An 18,126-nucleotide genomic window follows, 5' to 3' on the forward strand; every position below is an offset into this window, starting at 1 on the left:
TATTTGTAGAGTTAAATGTATTTTCTATTTTGGTATGGAAGCGTGTCTCTCCCTACAGATCCTTGGGGCTAAAGCCAAACAGATACCCAAGAAATGAAATTAAATCAGAAGTTTTCATTTGTGCACTAGGAAGTAAAAGCAAACAAGAACCCAGAGCCCAGAGATATGACAGTTCTGGATAGGCACAGGTTAAACAAGAGGTAAAACTGAGACACATTTCAGACACACTTTAAAGTGGGTCTTCAAAGATAATGACTTGTAATCAATTATCAGCATAGAATGACTGTGTTCATCCCACAGCACTGTTTTTAACACAAAGTCAAGCAGAAACATGAGAGCAACACTATTCTAAAGCCACGTACATATTTATTCTCCACCCAGGCCAGCAAGGATGGGAAAAGGGAATGCAATTAAAAATAACAATCAGCAAACGTACACTATCTTTACTTAACAAAACATCCCGACTACAGCAGCAAGAAACACACTCAACAATCAGAATAACTGGAATTCCCTGCAGTTTGACAGTGGCACATAAGCAGAAATTACTTGTGAGTTTCTGAAAGCAAGGGTAGAACAAGACAAAAACTTGTGCTTTTTTCTATTACAACAATTGATAATTATTATATATTTTGCAGCAGGCAAATCATTCCAGGAGCAAAAGAGAAAGCTATCCAGACTTGTTATGAGAAAATTTTCAATAAGATGTTTATAAATAGCACCAGAACTAATCCCAAGCTTAAACTAGCCCCAACCAAAATCAGTGGCAGAACACCCTGACTTCAGCAGGTGCAGAGGCAAGCTTGGTTAAGTGTAAATTCGAAAACACACAATGGATTGTTCCAGTATATCCCCAGAAAGGTGGCCTCCAATCCCAGCATAGCTGCCACGGCAGGGGGAGGGTATTAATGACTTCTCTGACACTCCTCTGTGTCTACATAGCAGTAAGAGGCACAGATTTGGTTTTGTCCCCACTCTGGCAGGCTATTTACAATCCTGAAAGCAAATCCTGCAGCTCAACAGACATTTCACATGGCTGTGTTCTGTAATGAGCTAGTATTTATCATTCAAGCCCTCTGTAAGCTGAAGGCTCTTTGTGCCACTGACCCCAGCCTTTCGTCTAGCCTTGAACAGCTGCTGTTTGGCAGTGACAGCTGAATTGGGTTTTGTCCTTCTGCAGCAATGCATACTTGCCAGCCATCCTTCTCTCAAACCCACTTGTTGGGGCCAAGATACACAATCCACCCCTTTCATGCCAGCAGTGTCCCTCTAGGCAAAGCGTGAGAACACTTGCCAGCAGGCCTTCCTTCCCATTAATGCTTGTTAAGCATTACTTCTTCCCACCCTCCAGCCATGTGGGAGCCTGCAATTTCCATGTGGAAGAGTATTAAGCAGAGTGGCTGCACTGGGTCACTACAGACTGCCAGCACTGGCATGACTTATCCTTGACTTCTCTATTGATTCAGCAGCACGTCAAGCTCCCTGATTGAAACAGCCCTGTGAAAGGCATTTTACTGCTTGAACTGGTCCCAGGCATGTGTCAGCCTTAGCTGTCAGACTTAACCAGTAAAAACTGCAAGCTGTGCATCAGAAAGCAGCAAACACAGCCTGGCTGTACCTGTGCCCAGGGAGCACCTCTGCTTTATTGGTAAAGTGTGGGGACAAACCTGCTCTTGATATTTGGCTTCTACACTATTCACAGTGTTCATCCTCACGGCAGCGCTAAGAGGCTGCTTTGGCTGGACCTCCCAGAAGGGGACAGACCACGGATGCAGCAGGGACTTCACTTATTTCTCAGTGTCATGCCTAGAGGATTGGATGGACTTGTTTATACATCACCGGTTCCCAGATGTCCTAACCAGGACAGACAGTGTAGTCTTGAGCTCCTCCTTGAAATGCAACACAAAGCATTAGTTCCTGTGAAATCCAGCTTCTGAATGCTTCTCTTTACCATCCTAAAACTAGAGCAGCTCCCCCTCTGGTAGGGAGACTGGGGAAGTGAAACATCTATACAGACATGAGTGACTGTGCAGCCTGACTGACTGCACACTACAAATTATCTACGTACACGCATGCAAATGGTAGGCTCCTCTGGGTTAGGGCTGAGCCAGACTTACTAGCAACACCAGCTGAACTAGAGCACTCAGAAAATTATTCATGTTTCAGACATGTAACTCAGTCCCCAGTAGAGTCCGTTATACGTCTCTTTCATTTTCCCTGTGTCCTCCTTAGGCCAGAATCCTAAGAGTCAATCCAGAAAAAGAACATTTCTGCTAATCTTTTTTTTGAAGAGACAAATTTTTTCCAGCATATGGTGGCCACCTCAGCCTGGTCTGGGAGCCCACTAAGATGCCATGCAAAGTCCCAAAAGGAGCCAAACCAATTATGAAAATGAGACATGAGGAGAGGAGGATATATAATCCGTTGCTCATCCGTATAATTAACGAGGAAGTGTGTGTGGGATGCAGATTTCCAGAGCTGAGGCACTAATGCAATTTGCACTGGCACTAACAAACACGGGCTCAGGGACTCCCCTGTTCTGAAAGAGAAGGTCCAGCAGCTCTTCCATAAGAGCAACCTGAAAAACAAAATGACTGTTTCAGTAACACTGTCCCATCCCAAGCACCTTCAACTCCACCTCCTTAAACATAGGTGCTGCTGGTCCAAACCTACATTGCAGTGACCTGCAAACTGATCACCCTTCCTCAGAGCAGGTTTCTTGCCTATAATGCAACTGTTTGCACTGCACACTGTATATGACTCCCACAGCCCATTCCTTCCTAACAGTGCACCTATCAAGACAGCAAATGCAGGTGTGTCCTAACCACCTGTCTGTGCACCTACAGTCACCTGAGGGTGCTGGTGACAGGCCAGTCAGGTCCCCATGCACTGCATTACAGAGCAAGCTCTACTCTTCCATCATGTGATGGGTGTGTTTCAGGTCAGTGTACAGCTCACGTGCCTTTGTTGGGGACTATGCTGTCCTCCCCCAGTGAAAGGCTGGGCACAACTATTCCAGTGGTCTGTTTTTCAAACTGACAGTGTCTAAGCAGCTAGCCTACTGGGAAGGTCTGCTGCACTTACTGGAAGGGCTGTTAAAGGACCCTTTCTAGGAAAACTGCAGGAACATCACACATTTTGCAATTTAGCCTTCACCTCTGAACAGGTTCTTGTCTCTTGAAGTTCAACCCCTGAGTAGAGACTTCTTTTCACTGCGTCAACGGATCACGGTTATGTCCTATATCTGAAATGTAAAGTTCCACTTTACAGAAGTGGACTTTTCAGCATGTATCTCTGCCACTCCACAAACAGCCTGAGCCCCACAGACCTGGATTTTCTCACCATTCCCACAAGTTATAATTAGCTAAAACAGATGACAAGTCCTTGGAGAGCCATGCACCTCCCCACCCAGACCATGGGAAGCTAGCACACTTGCATTCTGTGACATTTAAAGAGCACTCCCAGCCCAATATTTTATTAATTAAGTTTGTGTTTAAATATATATATATATAAAAAAAAATATCAGTGTGTTATTGTCTAGGTGAAAACCATTCACATATGACCAAAACAGTCAGCCAGGACAAAGGCTCAGACTGCCGAGGTCTCAACCCCCTGTGCAGAGCTCTTGCCAGAAAGACTACCTGAGATATTGTCAGAATCTAGCAGCTCAACAATGCTGTATGGAGAACAATCTTCCAAACCCAGCTTACTGCAGAGCCAGCCACAGAAGCCCTTCTCCATATCCCTGACAGCATGCCACCAGTACCCAAAGGACCATGCTACCTGCGCCACAGCTGAGTACAGGCCTAGGGAAAAAGACACCACCATAATTATAATTGGGTAGAAGATGATTAAAAAGGGACAAAATGTGATTTTGTGCCAGAAGGTCCTCTCTTCATTGTATACCAAGAAGATGTTGTACCATGTAATGGTTCCATAGTAGAATGAAACCACAAAGGACACTACAAAAATGATGGGGAGGCAGATGATGGTCCAGAGAACAACGTGGGGTCCTCTGTCCAGCCCAACATCACATTTCTTCTTCTCAGGCATGTCCTCTTTAGGGGGCTCCTTTGACTTCGCCAGTTCCTGTAGCTCTTTATCCGTTAGTGTGACATGGATGTCCACCATCTGACCCTTCTTCTTTCCCCTGGTGATTGTTCCAGTCAAGGTGACATAGCGGCTGTCTAAAGGCATGTTCCAGACACCTACAAACACAGATAAACTCATCTACATTAGATTTATTTTCAGTACAGAGTATTTTCTGTAAATCCCCAAAGACAATTAGATAGTGCATATGGAGTTATAATTAAATTAAAAAAAGATGGAATGCAATAAGCAATGCAGTATAAAGAAGATTATCACAGAAGAAAATGGAAGAACTAATGAGGGAGAAGACATGAATTCCAGATGATAGAAATCACAAGGGAGAAGACTCCAGCATCTGCACTAGGGACGATATGAGAAGGGAAAGTGCTGCAGGAGTGTATGAGAAAGATGAGCCACAGTAACTGAATCAAAAATGGCATGCCTATTTTCTCTGGTACCTTCATAGATTTATTCCTTAACAGTGTGAACACTTGGCGTGAAATATGACTAAGACTCTTGTTCTGGAATAAGCACATCCATACATGGAGTTATACTTGAATAGCTAGTATTTCACTTTACATTTCCACTGTATCTCAATCCAAATTAATTTTCAAAGTTTAGAAAAAGCTTACAAACTCTCATATAATTATATCTGCATTTTAAGGGATCAGCAAAGGCACCAAACAGGAAAGTGTTGGGATGCATGTTAAAGTCACAGACTGGCTTAGTTCCCAAGTGAAATTCATTAGGACAGTCCCTGCAATGATACCGGCCAAAAACTCTATGGGCCTAAAATATACTTCCTCCCAGTCTTAATTCTGACTAGCTTGAAAGAAGGTCTTCAGAGGCTCTTAAAAGGAGGCTCAGCAGTCTGAACTAGCCCACCAAAACAGGAAGGCAGCAGATAAGCCATGAGGATAGGGGTTAAGATCATGAGGGAATCTGCTGCAGCTGATGGATGAGGAGCATGCATTCACATTTAAGCCCCTACCAGCCCGCACTGCCGATTCACAAGAGGATTAGCCATAGGACCTGCCTCCCACACTTCTTCCCTGCAAGGGTATCCAGGACAGGCATCAGAAGCGAAAGTGGCTCCAAGATGCCCCATGATGACCTTGCCAAACAATCACTCTTAAAGAGGAAGCCGTGCTGAGAATATGCAAACAGAAAGCAACAGCAAATCCTAGATAATGAGTAAAACTCCCTATCACAGGTAGAGCCACTAAATCCATTTGCTTCTATCCTTTCACTTAACAGGCAGTTGTTTTAAGCATGGACAGGAGCTTGATCACAGCATCATTGGCTTAAAGCACACACAGCATTCTTCTGGATCAACCCTAACATTTAAACATACATTTAAAAATGAGTGCAGCAACAACCAACCTCTGCAAAGAACTGCAAGGACACCCCAGATCAGCCTGTAATGCTTTTTATTTCAGAGTGGTTTTATGTATGAACTCAGGCTCTCCTTGCCCGCAGTCTTGGAGAGGGTTGGTCCCAGAGTCACTTACATTTGACTTTAGCGTATGCTGGCATCAAAAAAAACTTTATGGAAAATGGGTGTTCCCAGGAATACATACCATCTGCCATGGACTGACCCAGGAACTTGGAGCCTTCCTCAGAGCTCCTCTCCCCTCCTTCTTCATCCACCTGTTCTTCTTCCACCTTATTCTCATTCTCTGACCGATACACTATTATTGACTCAGGACGAGACTCTTTCTTCTTCTTTTTCCTCCGGTCCATAGTGGCTTCCCCATCAAAGGTGACAGTGGTTGCCACAGCCCTTCTCATGGAGCCATGGCGAGGGCTCTGGCTTCCAGACTTGCTCTCTTTCTGCACTGTCTCCTCCATCCCACTGCTGCTCTCAAGACCCTCACTTGGCATCTTGCAGCACTTGTTTCCAACCTAACAGGTCCTGCACTTAGAAGTCATTGATTAGGCAATGGTCCCATGGATGCTTTGCTTTGGTAAGATGTCCCACTGCTGACATCCAAATTATGCACTCCATTCCCAGCCTAAAATGACAAAGAAGGCTGAAAAAGTGTCTTTTTCTTACCAAGCAGAAAAAATGGTCATGGTTTTCCCATAAAGGGTTACTTTCAACTGGTTTAAGTGTCATCTGAAGATCCTTATTACTGTCCTGAACTTCAATTTTATTACATGGATACATGCTTTGTAATATCACCTAATCCTGATTCTCAGGTTCCAATTTTAAATGTAACAAACCAAAGCTACTGGAAAAGGAAAGAGTAATAACATTTATAAAAAGAGATTAAACAAGCACAGCTTACTGGGTGAATTTAATATTCCTCTGCAATGCTGGAAGCAAACAGAAGACAATAGTTTTGGCCCATACACATGAGAATGCAGAAACAAAACCATAGAGGAAAAAGAAGTTGACTGATTTAAGGGATTGGCCTAGATTAGACAGCTGCAGCAGGAATACTGTGCTCATCCTCATTACAACAGGTATATTGGTGCCAGACTTTCTCATTTTGAGTGTCTTCTGATTTACTGCCCATTGCAAGGGTATTACAAAAAGTAATCAAATGATGTCAAAATGAATGATGTTTCAATCCATACCAATTTAGCATTATGTAGTGCTGTCAAACCTTAAAAATACAGTATATACAGTGGATTTAAAGCAAAATTACTATTAAGATGACTTCACTAGGGAGGGAATTGGAAACCACAGCCAAGTCTCCTGGTTGTGCAGGGAAAACAACCCAAATCTTCTCAAAGCTTTGTTAACAAATACAGCAGCTTCAGTTTTTTCTCCTCATTCAAGCAAAATTAACAGCAATATCAAGTGACACTGTTATCTGTGGGAAAGCTGCCTAAGTAAAAAACATATAATTAAAGAGGCATTGAGACAGACAATCCTCCATGGACATGGACGAAGCAGGATTAATGGTTCTCAGATATCATAACAATTACGAAACTGACCGTGCCAAGTATTCATTTAGTATTTAGGTACAAATCTGAATACACTGAATAACATTTAACAACCTCTGAAGACCTCTGTTGAACATTCACATTTATATTTCAAAAAATGCACATGACCAATAATTAAGCTTCTACCTAGTATCTAACTCATCTCTTTAACAGGAAACTAAGAAACACAGTAATCATAGTTTATAGCCCACACAATGCCAGGGAAATTGTTTTACCTGAACAGATGCTAGAAACTAGTTGAGCATTTTTAGATGTGGCAGCATGGTCCTGGTCTTCCCACTGATACAAGATTTTTCTAGTTTGTTTTGAAATGTTTTGCAGAACTCTAGATCAACTATTTATGCCCCGTACGCTCTCTCTCACAAACACACACAACTTTTATTTGTGTCACTTTAACACCTAAGACTGACCAATTGGCTCTACATGGCTTTGAAGAACTCAACAATTCAGATTATTTTTTGAAACCTCAACAGAGAATGGAGCAAAAACAAGAAGGGATTTTTCCCCAGAGACCTTTCTGGTCTCTGGGAAAAGCATCTCATCACCTCCACCATCCCCCTCCCCCCCAGAACCCCCCCCCCCAAACATAAATGAGCTAATGAGAAGCAATTTCTCAATACAGTTCTTGTACCTTGTCTGCCTGAGGAACACAGCCTTTACATCTGTTTGGAAGCATCATGTAGATAGCCAGTTTTACACATACCATAATATAAAAGAGGAACGGGATATGCAAGAAACTTCACAGTGAAATCTAATACTTCACTTTCCACTTCCTCCTTTTAATTCCAAAGCAAACCATCCACTGACTTCAAAGATAGCAAGCTCTGGCTCTTAACGTGTTAATATTGGCAGGACTCCTAGATCTTTTCACATCAGTGGAATTCATGTAAGTTTTCATTCAGTGTTTTTTAAAAATGCCTTTATGGGGAAATGGAATAAATTTATTATATGGAATAAACTCACTCTTTGTAGTAAATTCATCCAGTAAGTACAATAGGCTCTAACATTTTTCTTTGAGAATTAGCAATAAAACTTCATGGCTTGCATCTATGAAATCCAAAAATTATGACTGAGCCTAATAAGCCCCTGAAACAACAGTGAGATTCCCCTCCCAGAGGTACTGAAAACAGGCCTGGAGCTACAGAGAAGCCAAAACTATCACTGTTGGGGTGATCTACTAAAGGTCTGGAGAAACGGAAGTTGATTTGGGATTAGATTCACAAAGATCCTGGCTGTAGTTCCACGATCAGTCCCCACTGCTTTGAAAAGGAGATGACTTGCCAGTAACATCTAAAACCAACATAAAGCTACAGGCAAAGATTTGTGGTTGAAGTTTTTTTTTCCTTAAGGTTTATACAGCTGTGACATTGGTTAAAATCACAGTAGATGATAAACTAACATCAGTTCTCAGTGCAACGCCAAAGCCTAAAGGATTATGTCAGCCTTAACTATGAGAGGAGAAGCAAGGAATCTGTCACAGATAGGCACTGGAAATCCATGTCTAGTTCTTGTGCTCACTGGTCAGGTGGGATGCTGATTAATAACCGGAAGATGCCCTGCGATCCCCCCAGTTATTTTGCTATGTCATATGTTCCCACCCCCGCTATAGCAGCTACTGCCACTGTGAATTTCCACCAGGACTAGAAAGAAACACCTCAACAGCATGTTTGTCAAGGGGTGGCAGCTCAGTTTCTACTTCTCTTGCTCCTGAGCTCAGAACAGGGGAGGGAACGGGCTATGGGAGACAAGCCCCTAAGAAGTGTCGTTGCTGTGGCTGGGTCAGAGCCCTTGGGATAAGGAAGTGAAGAAGCCCAGATTATTCTGTTTAAGGCACAAGGAAGTAAAATCTGATATTAGTCTGTCTACATCAGAAACAAAAACATGGTGAAGGAGAACCCTCTGATCCAGCAGAGGAGGATGCAGTAAGATAAAAAGCTGAAAGATACAAACACAGGCCAGACGTTAGGTAGGTGTTTTAACAAAGTGGTAGGTGTCACTTGATATACATCACAGAGGGCTGTAGAAAGTTGTCCCATCACTGGAAACTTCCAAATCTGGACTGGGTATCTTGGCAGCTGTTTGGTCACCAGTACTTGACTAGAAAAGGTATTAGTGTGGGAAAGTCCTATGGCTTGTATTAGGGAGCAGTCAGATTGAAAGATCACAAAGATCTTTCCTGATCTTAAGCTTGTTTTCACAACAGATGTTTGTTCTTTCCTCATCTGTTTCTACCAATGGACCAGCTGGGATACGCTCTCCCACCTGGTCCAGACTTCTGAACACAGCACCTCGAAACACCACCATCAGCCCCACATCCCGCAGGGATGCTGGTGAATCAAACAGGTTCAAGCCACAATCCCATTTTCCCCAAGAATATTTTCTTCCTATTTGCAAACAAAAAATGGGCTCTTGCAGAAGTCACAGTAGAGTACACACAGCTTATTTTTTCTCTCTTCCTTTTCTATACATCCTGTAAGAACAAGGACAGCTCTCATCACTACACAGCTATCTACTGCATCAACTCATGTCAGCCATACACTGAGCTCTTCACCCCTTAAAAGCCTTGCTGTGGAGCTGAAGCATGACAATTGCTGTGCATCTAATACTAGTGATGTCTCCCATGTGAGAGCACAGGGACAGACAGGAATCCAATAACTGTCCATGGGAGGGAGGGAAAATAAATGGTCAGATTTCAAGGATAGCAGGGAGAAGTTTATTAGCCAAACAATTTGTTATTAATCTTTGTGTGAAAACAGATGGAGAACCCTGGGGAGGTGGCTCTGCAAAAACACTCTGTAGAGGAATTTTTAGAAGCACAATCTTCTGTTACTATGCAGTAAAGCTATTGCTGCTTACGCTTCTTACACTTCTCATGACAGAATTAGTCTTTGACACACATAACAGGAGCCTAAAAGCTTGGCCTTGCACCATTTAGGTCAACGGAAGCCTTTTCCATTGGTTTTCAGGGTTTGATCCTGCTGCTAACAGAAGAGAAATTATCCGGTTTGAACACAGACAGGAAGGAAGAGCCTTCCCGCAAGCTAATAAAATCCTTGATCTTAAATCCCTGCTAAAACACAAGTAACCTTTTTATAACTGCTCAGAGCAGACATTAGAGGAAAAAATGTAGACAGTGAGCAGTGAGGAGCATCAATTTTTATTTTTACAGTCACATAAAATGCTCAACACAAGAAAAACTGGCACTGTGTCTTCACTCACATCATGCAGGGGTTATCTGCAGAACAAAAAACCTGTGCTTTAGAAGCACCGTGAATTACCCAGGACAGGGAAGAGATAAGGAGAAATTTACCCCAGAGACACACTTTAAGAGAGGATTCCCCAGCCATGGATCAACTCCATAGCACCCCTATCCTTAATCCCTTCTCTACGCAACCCTGCCTCTTGATTTTGTGCATGTGCATGCGTGTGTTTCTGAGGATGCATGTTACCTGAAGAATTATTTCCAATCCTTAATATTTTTAAAGGGGTTATCTGCTAGCAGATTGTACATATGAAAAATAGATGGTATCAGATGCATGCAGCTGTTCAGGACAGATCTGTCTGTCACCAATCAATCCTGTTATGACAAAATGCACTGGTCTAATTGAGGACATGCAGCCCCACACCTTACAAAATCATGTGGCATGACCTATGTTTAATTCAGACCTTATTCTGGGAATGGGTGAAATGGTAGGGCTCCCTCAACAGCTTTGGATCTGTTTTAAATTTCTAAATGACTCCACATGATCTTTCACATATGCATCCTCATCACGCCCTGCTGAAACAGAGGACAATGTCCTTCTCCATTTGGTGATGAAATAGCTCAAACTAGATTACAGAGTTACTTGAACCTAGCAACTGCTCAAGGCTGTGATGAATGACACATTAAAAGGCAAGGCAAGACTAGCCCCTCCCTATCAGTATTGGGGTCTGTGCAGCTTGCGGTGAGCTTGACAGGGGGACTTATTTCACTGAAAATAACCCTTTTGCATTTTAAAAGAAAATAAAATGTTATTTTCAGCCAGACAGATTCCCTCATCAGGTTCACCATGCATCTATCCCTAGAGGAAAGAATTTCTAAGGAGGGGGAGAAAAACTGCCCCTCGTGGCAGCGGCCCATCATGAGGCTGCATTGTCTGTACACAGCTTAATCCACAAGCTTCAAAGCATTTTCACTTCTTGGAAAGAGAGACAAGAAACGCTCTGACTGTGCATCCAAGCAGAAGCAGTCCTCAAGCTGGACTGCAGAAAGCAGAGGATGGTGCTGAGCACTGCAGCAGAGGGGATAACGCAATAAGATGACTTATACCACCAAAAACTTTATGGCTGATTGCTAATGGAGCCCTGCTGCCCCACGCCTTCCCATCAGAAGCAGAGGGTGCTAAAAGCAAAGGGAGGAGTGGGCAAGCAACACAATCTTTGCAGGCAAGTGCCGACAGACCCAAGTTTGCCCAGTCCTTCTCATTTACATGGCTCCTGCCTGTTGGCTGGTGGCATTAGTGCCAGTGCTGCCCCACATTGCTGAGCAGCTTCTGGACCAATCCCACTGGCACCATGAGCTGGACCTGTGTCAGCCAGTATGGATTGACCATCACTGAAGATGCACCTGCAGCAAGACTTGACTTGCTTGAGTACGGATTAAGGGCTCGCTGGTCCTGGTGCCACACTGAGTGGCTCATGCCCCTTGCTCTCCCTGCTGTCCTTCTGTCAGATGCCCAAACACTTGCTGACAGTATTCTGTGGATACAGCCAAAACAAAACAAAAAAAAGTAATGAAGAGAGGTGCTCCAAAGTATCACTGAATTGTTTCTGGATGACATCTTCAAAGGATTCTTTTAAAAGTCAAGGACATTTTAGAGTATCTGTTTTATGAATCAGTTCTTTTTATTTTCCTCTGTTGTTCCATAACTTTTCTAAATGTCACAGAAAAATAACTGCTGTGTAGATCAGTATTACTGAAGGCTGGAAAACAGCATACAAGTATAGCTGTGCATTTTTATTTTATATTAAATGAAATGCCTAATTGATTTTCTTGCATACTAACTTTTTCAAAATCCCCAAACTGTACTGGTCTACCTTTTTAAAAGTGAAAGCCTGCAGTGCTGTCTCTCTCTTGTCTCCCCATTTCTTTGTCCAGACTGCTAGAAAAAAGAGAAATTGAGACAAAGGACTCAAAGCTTCCCACTGCCTCCACAGGCATGAGATCTGTTTCTTTATGTTTATTATACTGTGCTAAAAATGTCAATGAATGCCACGTGCACATTAGCCTTTGAAGAGAACCAAGGCTTTAAAAGGAGAATGACTTGGAAATGGAAGTTAGTTTGACATCTTCAAAGCAAACCAAGTGGTTTAGATGAGATTCTTGAATAAATTCAGAAGTCCCTGAATCTTGTATAAAAAAAAATCTCTTGACAATCAAGTGGAGACATGCTCTCTCAATTCCTTTGTTCTACCCCTCACTTCTGCGTTTGCCAAAGCAGGCCATCCTGCACCTTGAAACAGCAGGTGCCCATTGTAATTCCGAACCCATCCACCAGATCACTGATGGATTACACTTTACCATAGAACAGCCAAACAAGTGAGTGTCACCAACTTGAGCCCAGCATCCTGCCTGCGCAGCTCCCTTAGGCTGGGATCAGGTGTAGCATTGCAATGGTTTAACCCCAGCCAGCAACCCAGCAACAAAAGTACCACGCAGCTGCTCACTCACTACCCCCACCCCCCCACAGTGGGATGGGAAGGAGAATCAGAAAAAGGAAAAACCTGTGGGTCGAGATAAGAACACTTTAATAATTGAAATAAAGTTTAAACAATAAAAAATGTAATAATAGTAATAGTAATTAAGGGGGGTGGGAGTGGAGGTGGGGAAGAGAGAAGGGTAAAACCCAAGGGAAAACCAATGATGCACAATACAATTACTCCCTGCCCGCTGACTGATGCCCTGCCAGTCCCTAAGCAGCGATCGGCCACCCCTGGCCAACTCCCTCCGGTTTATATACTGAGGATGACATTCTATGGTATGGAACACCCGTTTGGCTATTTTGGGTCAGCTGTCCTGGCTCTGCTCCCTCCCAGCTCCTTGTGCACCTGCTCACTGGCAGAGCATGGGAAACTGAAAAGTCCTCGATTTAGGGTAAGCACTACTTCGCAACAACTAAAACACTGGTATATTATCAACATTATTCTCATACTAAATCCAAAACACAGCACTGTACCAGCTACTAAGAAGAAAATTAGTTCTATCCCAGCTGAAACCAGGACAAGCATCTATTTTTATTGGTATAATACCTGATTCATCCTCAGTTTGAAGGCTTGGTATTAAATGGGATTGGAAGATTTGCTAGGAGCTTGCTGCACACATCAAATGGGTGTTGTGCCTCCTCTAGGCATCCAAGCAGATGCCTAGCGACAGTAACAGAGCAAACATGTAGTACATGAAACCAGAGTTTTGATCCTCTCACCTTCCTTTCCAGAGTGCAGAGAAAGACAGTACAGTCCTAGCTATAGAGACCTGCCTGGCAGGTGATTTCAGTGAAGGACTGCAAGACCCGTTTCCTTTCCTTAGGAAATGATGCAGTGATAATGCGTGCTGGACTCTTGCCTGACCTTTACAATAACTGAAAACTAGGACCCTGTGTTGGCACCTCATGCTCTTTTTTCCTTCCTTTCCTACTCAGAAGATGCCTGACCATCTCAGTCTTCTCTCTCTTTCCTGCCCTGCTCTGCGCTGGCAAGGTCAAGCACCCCACTGCTTTACTTAGACAAAATAAGGAGAAACCACACATAGAAATACCTGCAATTGAAGAGCAAGAAGGTGCAGACATGCAGCCCAGTGGAAAACACAATTGTAAATCCAGTCTGGAAAGGATTATCTGAAAAATACCACACTGAACTACATCCTGTGGTTTTTACTATGCAAGATATTTGGGGGCTTCAGATCAGAGCTTTCCAAGAGTTACACCTGGCTGCAGCCCAGGAATTGCTGAAAAGCAAAACTGCAGAGAACTGGAAGATTCCCCTGGGAGTGATTCAGGATTGCTTAATGCACTGCACAGTAAATATAATCTAAGATATTTAGACGGTATCTCCAACAGCAGGAATTAGTTGGCTCAGGGGACTCTTGACTGGATACAAGTGCAGATACAGATCCATGGTGCCAGGGTATTAAAAATGCAGCACTTTGAATTGCAGACAAATGAATGCTTCAGTATCATTAGCACGGTATTAGCAGGGGGTGTGATTATTTAGAAAATCTGTCTACGTACCAGTTTCAAACTCTTTGATGGTGATATCCTACATCTTGCACCACTGCAAACTCCACTTTGAATGAGGTGTCGGTGGTATCTTCTATAATTTTTTTTAAACACTGGAATGAAATTCCTAGGAGTAATGATGAAAGGTTGTAATATCCCGATTATCTCCTAGACTGAAATCCCCCAAGATACCACTGAGAGTAAAGTACCTTTCCAGAGGAATGTCCCTGAAGAGATGAATCGACCAGAGAGCCTGACCAGCAGCTAAGGCTGACCAGGAGTTGTTTTGACACTAAAACCAGAAGCCACAAACCAGAAAGGCTCTGACTTCTTAACAAAAGGTGATGAAAGGAAAAACAGACACAGGAGAGAATGCGCAGACAGGAGGTGAAAGTAGCAGGGATTTCCAAAGAGGCCTTTTGTGTAATCCCACAAAAAGGTCCCAAGAGAAGCAGAAACTCACACTGGTTTTCATTTGGTTTCAGCCCAATCCAGGCATTTCTTGTAATAGGTATGGGTGATGGTGGTGCATGTGGAGAAATTATTGTGGTTATACTTTGTGCAATTTGGTATCCCAGGAGAAGAAAGATATGAACCTGGAGCATCCATAAGGGTGGGGTTCTGTGAAAGCAGAGGCTGCTGGAGTGCAAGCCTGATTTTTTCTGAAGGCTAACTAGCATAAACCCTCTGTCAGAAAATGTCTTTGACCCTAAAGTTTTATTTCTGGCACTCAGACATTTTTCATTAAATCTCCTCTGCTCTCACCTCCTTGTGAGACTGCTGGCCCCAGGGATACCTCTCCCAGCATTTGGGTCCTGCAGAGGTTTTTCTCCTGTTTGAGCCATCTGTTTTCTCACATCAGGTTGGTATTTAACAACTCTGAGACCCTCCCCCTTGCCAACATGGATTATGAACTATGGGAGGGCACAGACCCCCTGAAGGACAGCAGGCTATAAGGAATTATTAAGGCAGTACGTATTTCTGCCAGGATTTTTGAAGCATGGCGGTGTACTGGACTGGCAGATGTCATCAGCTGAATAGCTGAGCCATAGGCTGGCGAAGCACAAAATCAGCTTTTGACAAAAGTAGACTTTTCTGAAAATGCGGTTTCCTGTTCATCTCAACAAATTAAACTAATTCATTCAATGCCAAGACACAATCTGGGAGCTGCAGAAACAGGAAATCTAGTTTTTCCTCTTCAATCTATAAATAAAACAGTAGATGTTGAAGAATAACGTGCTAATCCCACAACTCTGAAGGAGCTGACAACTGGAAAAAAACCTATTGATTAATTCCTTTTCCTACATGTGTCATCTTGATTTTTGAATATTTAATGTTTTAAGTGATAGCTATACCAAGGAAAAAACACTGAGATGGTTTTTAACTTCAAAAATTGAAAATTAAGACTCCAAGGCTTTAAATGCAGATTTATTTTCTTCCAAATTTAAGGTGCCACATACTGAAAAAGTAATTTAAAAAAATCATCTAATCAGATACCATTTCCTAAGACAAAAATTAATAATCTGAACATTAAGCTTATAGAATAACATAAATATGTAAAAAGCACCTTCTGCTTACTGAATTTACCACTATATGGCTGCATGAAGTGGCAGACCAACATGTTTTAATACTACCAATAAAAGAAAATTAACATTCCTTTTCAAGTAAGAAAGTACAAGTACAGGAGAAGATTAAAATTTATTTTAGTTAATAGAATTTTCTTCTTTTCAGCTTAAATAATTTTGTATTTTAATCAGCAGAGTAAAATCGATTCACACAAAGGTATACTTTGAATCCCGGGTGCAAAGGCAACCCACACAACAATGAACAGAAGCCATTGCTCTCCTGAAAATATCTGTGAGTATTGGTTACCTCAGCTCTGTTCTTTGTGGATATGTTTTGTACCAGAAGGGGCTACCCTCCACTGAATGCCAAGGAATGGGCGTCTCCTTTTCTTGTCCCCTTACTCTCTGGTCTTTATGCCTTTCCCCTTTCTCCTCCCACCCTCACTCACAGAACCTTAATTCACATGTTCAGCCCCTTATTTATGGCATTTCTATGACTACTGAGAAATTCCAAAACCCAAGCAATTTATCCTGGTAAGGAAGAAAAAAATCATTTGATAGTGCTTTCCAGGAAGAACACTGAAATCAAGCAAGTCCTATGAACAGAGGCCCACTGGATTTTCCTTGGTGGCCTGCATCTCAGTCAGGGTGGCAGGCAGGTCAGAATATGAAGAATTAGTTCACTAGCACAGACAAATGCTTCCCCGTGGGATTAATTAATGATTACTCTGATACAGCCTGCCTAAAATATGTAGGGCAGCCAGAAACAGTTAATGGGGATCTTTGGAGCCTACAGATTGTGGAAGATAATAAGGGGGGGGGGGGGGGGGGGGGGGGGGAGGAGGGGCGTATCTTGCAGTGTCACCCACAGTGCTTCATGTTTTGCCTCCAGAAAGCAACGGTGTGCTTTAAAATATTAGGGTGTTCCACAAACATTAGCCCATCCAGAAGGCAACTTTGTCTAACAATTGCCTCACTGGCCTAAGTCACCATGCAGAAGTCCACTCCTGTCTTGTCACCCCTTGCTGAATGAGTCTGGACAAAGTTAACTTCTTCATGCCTCCCCTTCCCTAGACTTAAAACGAGGGGATACAGCTTTCTTTGAAACACACTGAACCTCAGGATAAAGATGTTATCTTATAAATAACTGTCTCTGATTTAAAGTATAAGACCTTAGAACATGTTTTGGGAAAAGTAAAAAAAAAATGTTTAACAAATGAAAAAACCAAAACTGACTCAATGATACTCCCACTAGACTTACATGTGTCTTTTAATATTTTTTTCTCACTCTCTTCTCCCATTAGCCATTCCCCCTTAGGCAAAAATAACAGGACAAAATTGAGATACACGTTCCAACACCTCTTACATTGAAAAGGACAGAGGAGATGCCTGGAGAGATACTGAACATGCACACACATGCTCCCAGGCACATCAACACTGGTTAAAATCACCTGCAATGGGCAAAGATGCTCTGTCACTTCACTGTGGAATATAAAGGAAAATAATGTTGGCTGTCCTCTACGTCAGCTGAATAATTAATACCGAGCTTATTAAGGACGATTATAAGTGGGGGAAAAAAAAACCACCATAAAGACATTTTAGCACAAAACGGCTATGTTAGGGATACGGTAAATAGTATCACCTCAGCTTTCCCAACCTCTTCCCGATAGAGCCCGTACCTGGAGAGGGGATTCTCCGTCCGCGGGTCCCTGGCCGGAGAACACCAGCAGCTTTCTCCGATATTTACGGCACCTTTAGAACATTACACGGGCTCCTCCTGGCCGGGGCTCCCTCAGCCATGCTCCTGAGGGTGTCCTCCCGCATGGCTGTGGAAGCTGACCCGAACCGGTACAGAAAAACACGACGACCCCTCCCTTTAAAGCAGAGGAGACGGCGCACGGGGCTAGCAGGCTCGCTGGAGGCCCCAGCAGGCCGGCGCGACCCCGGGGCACCAGGGCGCTACCTGAGGAGCCGATCCCGCCCAGGCGCCGGACGCGCGGCCAGCGGCTCCCCGCCGCGGGGACGGACCCGGCCGCTACCGACCCGTGGACAGCCACCCGCCTTACCTGCCGCCCACGGGGCCCCGGTGCCACGCTGCGCCGTGCCGTGCCGCAAGACGCGGGAGCGACGGGCTGCCCGGGGCCCCGCGCACCGCTCCGCCACCGCCCGCTCGCCGTCCCCGGCGCTGAGCCGCGGCGCGGGCGGGCGGGAGGGCGGGGCCGCGCGTCACGTGGCAGGGGCGGCGGGGGCGGGGGCGCGAGCGGCTG

At 43.7% G+C, this 18,126-nt stretch overlaps 1 protein-coding gene across 8 annotated transcripts; it reads right to left on the reverse strand.

Moving 5' to 3' along the window:
* Positions 1–346: 346 nt before the first annotated feature.
* On the reverse strand, positions 347–18,077 carry TMEM169 (transmembrane protein 169). Of its 8 annotated transcripts, none has more exons than XM_056348194.1 (5): positions 17,926–18,075; positions 11,648–11,778; positions 5,667–6,101; positions 3,639–4,205; positions 347–2,575 (listed from the first exon to the last, which is right to left on the reverse strand). In XM_056348194.1, exons 3-5 carry the CDS (start codon positions 5,968–5,970, stop codon positions 2,520–2,522), a joined length of 927 nt encoding a protein of 308 aa, XP_056204169.1. In that variant the 5' UTR covers positions 5,971–6,101; positions 11,648–11,778; positions 17,926–18,075; the 3' UTR covers positions 347–2,519. The 8 variants fall into 8 exon arrangements, 7 of the variants coding, with proteins under 7 accessions (XP_056204169.1, XP_056204167.1, XP_056204170.1 ...); XM_056348192.1 differs by lacking the exon at positions 11,648–11,778 and adding an exon at positions 14,307–14,421 and having other exon boundaries at positions 17,926–18,073; XR_008823379.1 differs by lacking the exon at positions 11,648–11,778 and having other exon boundaries at positions 3,154–4,205; positions 17,926–18,077.
* Between the last annotated feature and the right edge of the window lie 49 nt (positions 18,078–18,126).

This window comes from Falco biarmicus, chromosome 8, assembly GCF_023638135.1.
Source record: "Falco biarmicus isolate bFalBia1 chromosome 8, bFalBia1.pri, whole genome shotgun sequence".
NCBI lineage: Eukaryota > Metazoa > Chordata > Aves > Falconiformes > Falconidae > Falco > Falco biarmicus.

Coding starts and splice junctions, on each gene's coding strand:
- TMEM169 (XM_056348195.1), bottom strand. CDS start 5,970: ATGCCAAGTGAGGGTCTTGAGAGCAGCAGTGGGATGGAGGAGACAGTG. Junction 4,206..5,666: donor GGGTCAGTCCATGGCAGATG/GTATGTATTCCT, acceptor CTGTGTTTGTAG/GTGTCTGGAACATGCCTTTA. Junction 2,576..3,919: donor TACTATGGAACCATTACATG/GTACAACATCTT, acceptor TTTGTTTTTCAG/GTTGCTCTTATGGAAGAGCT.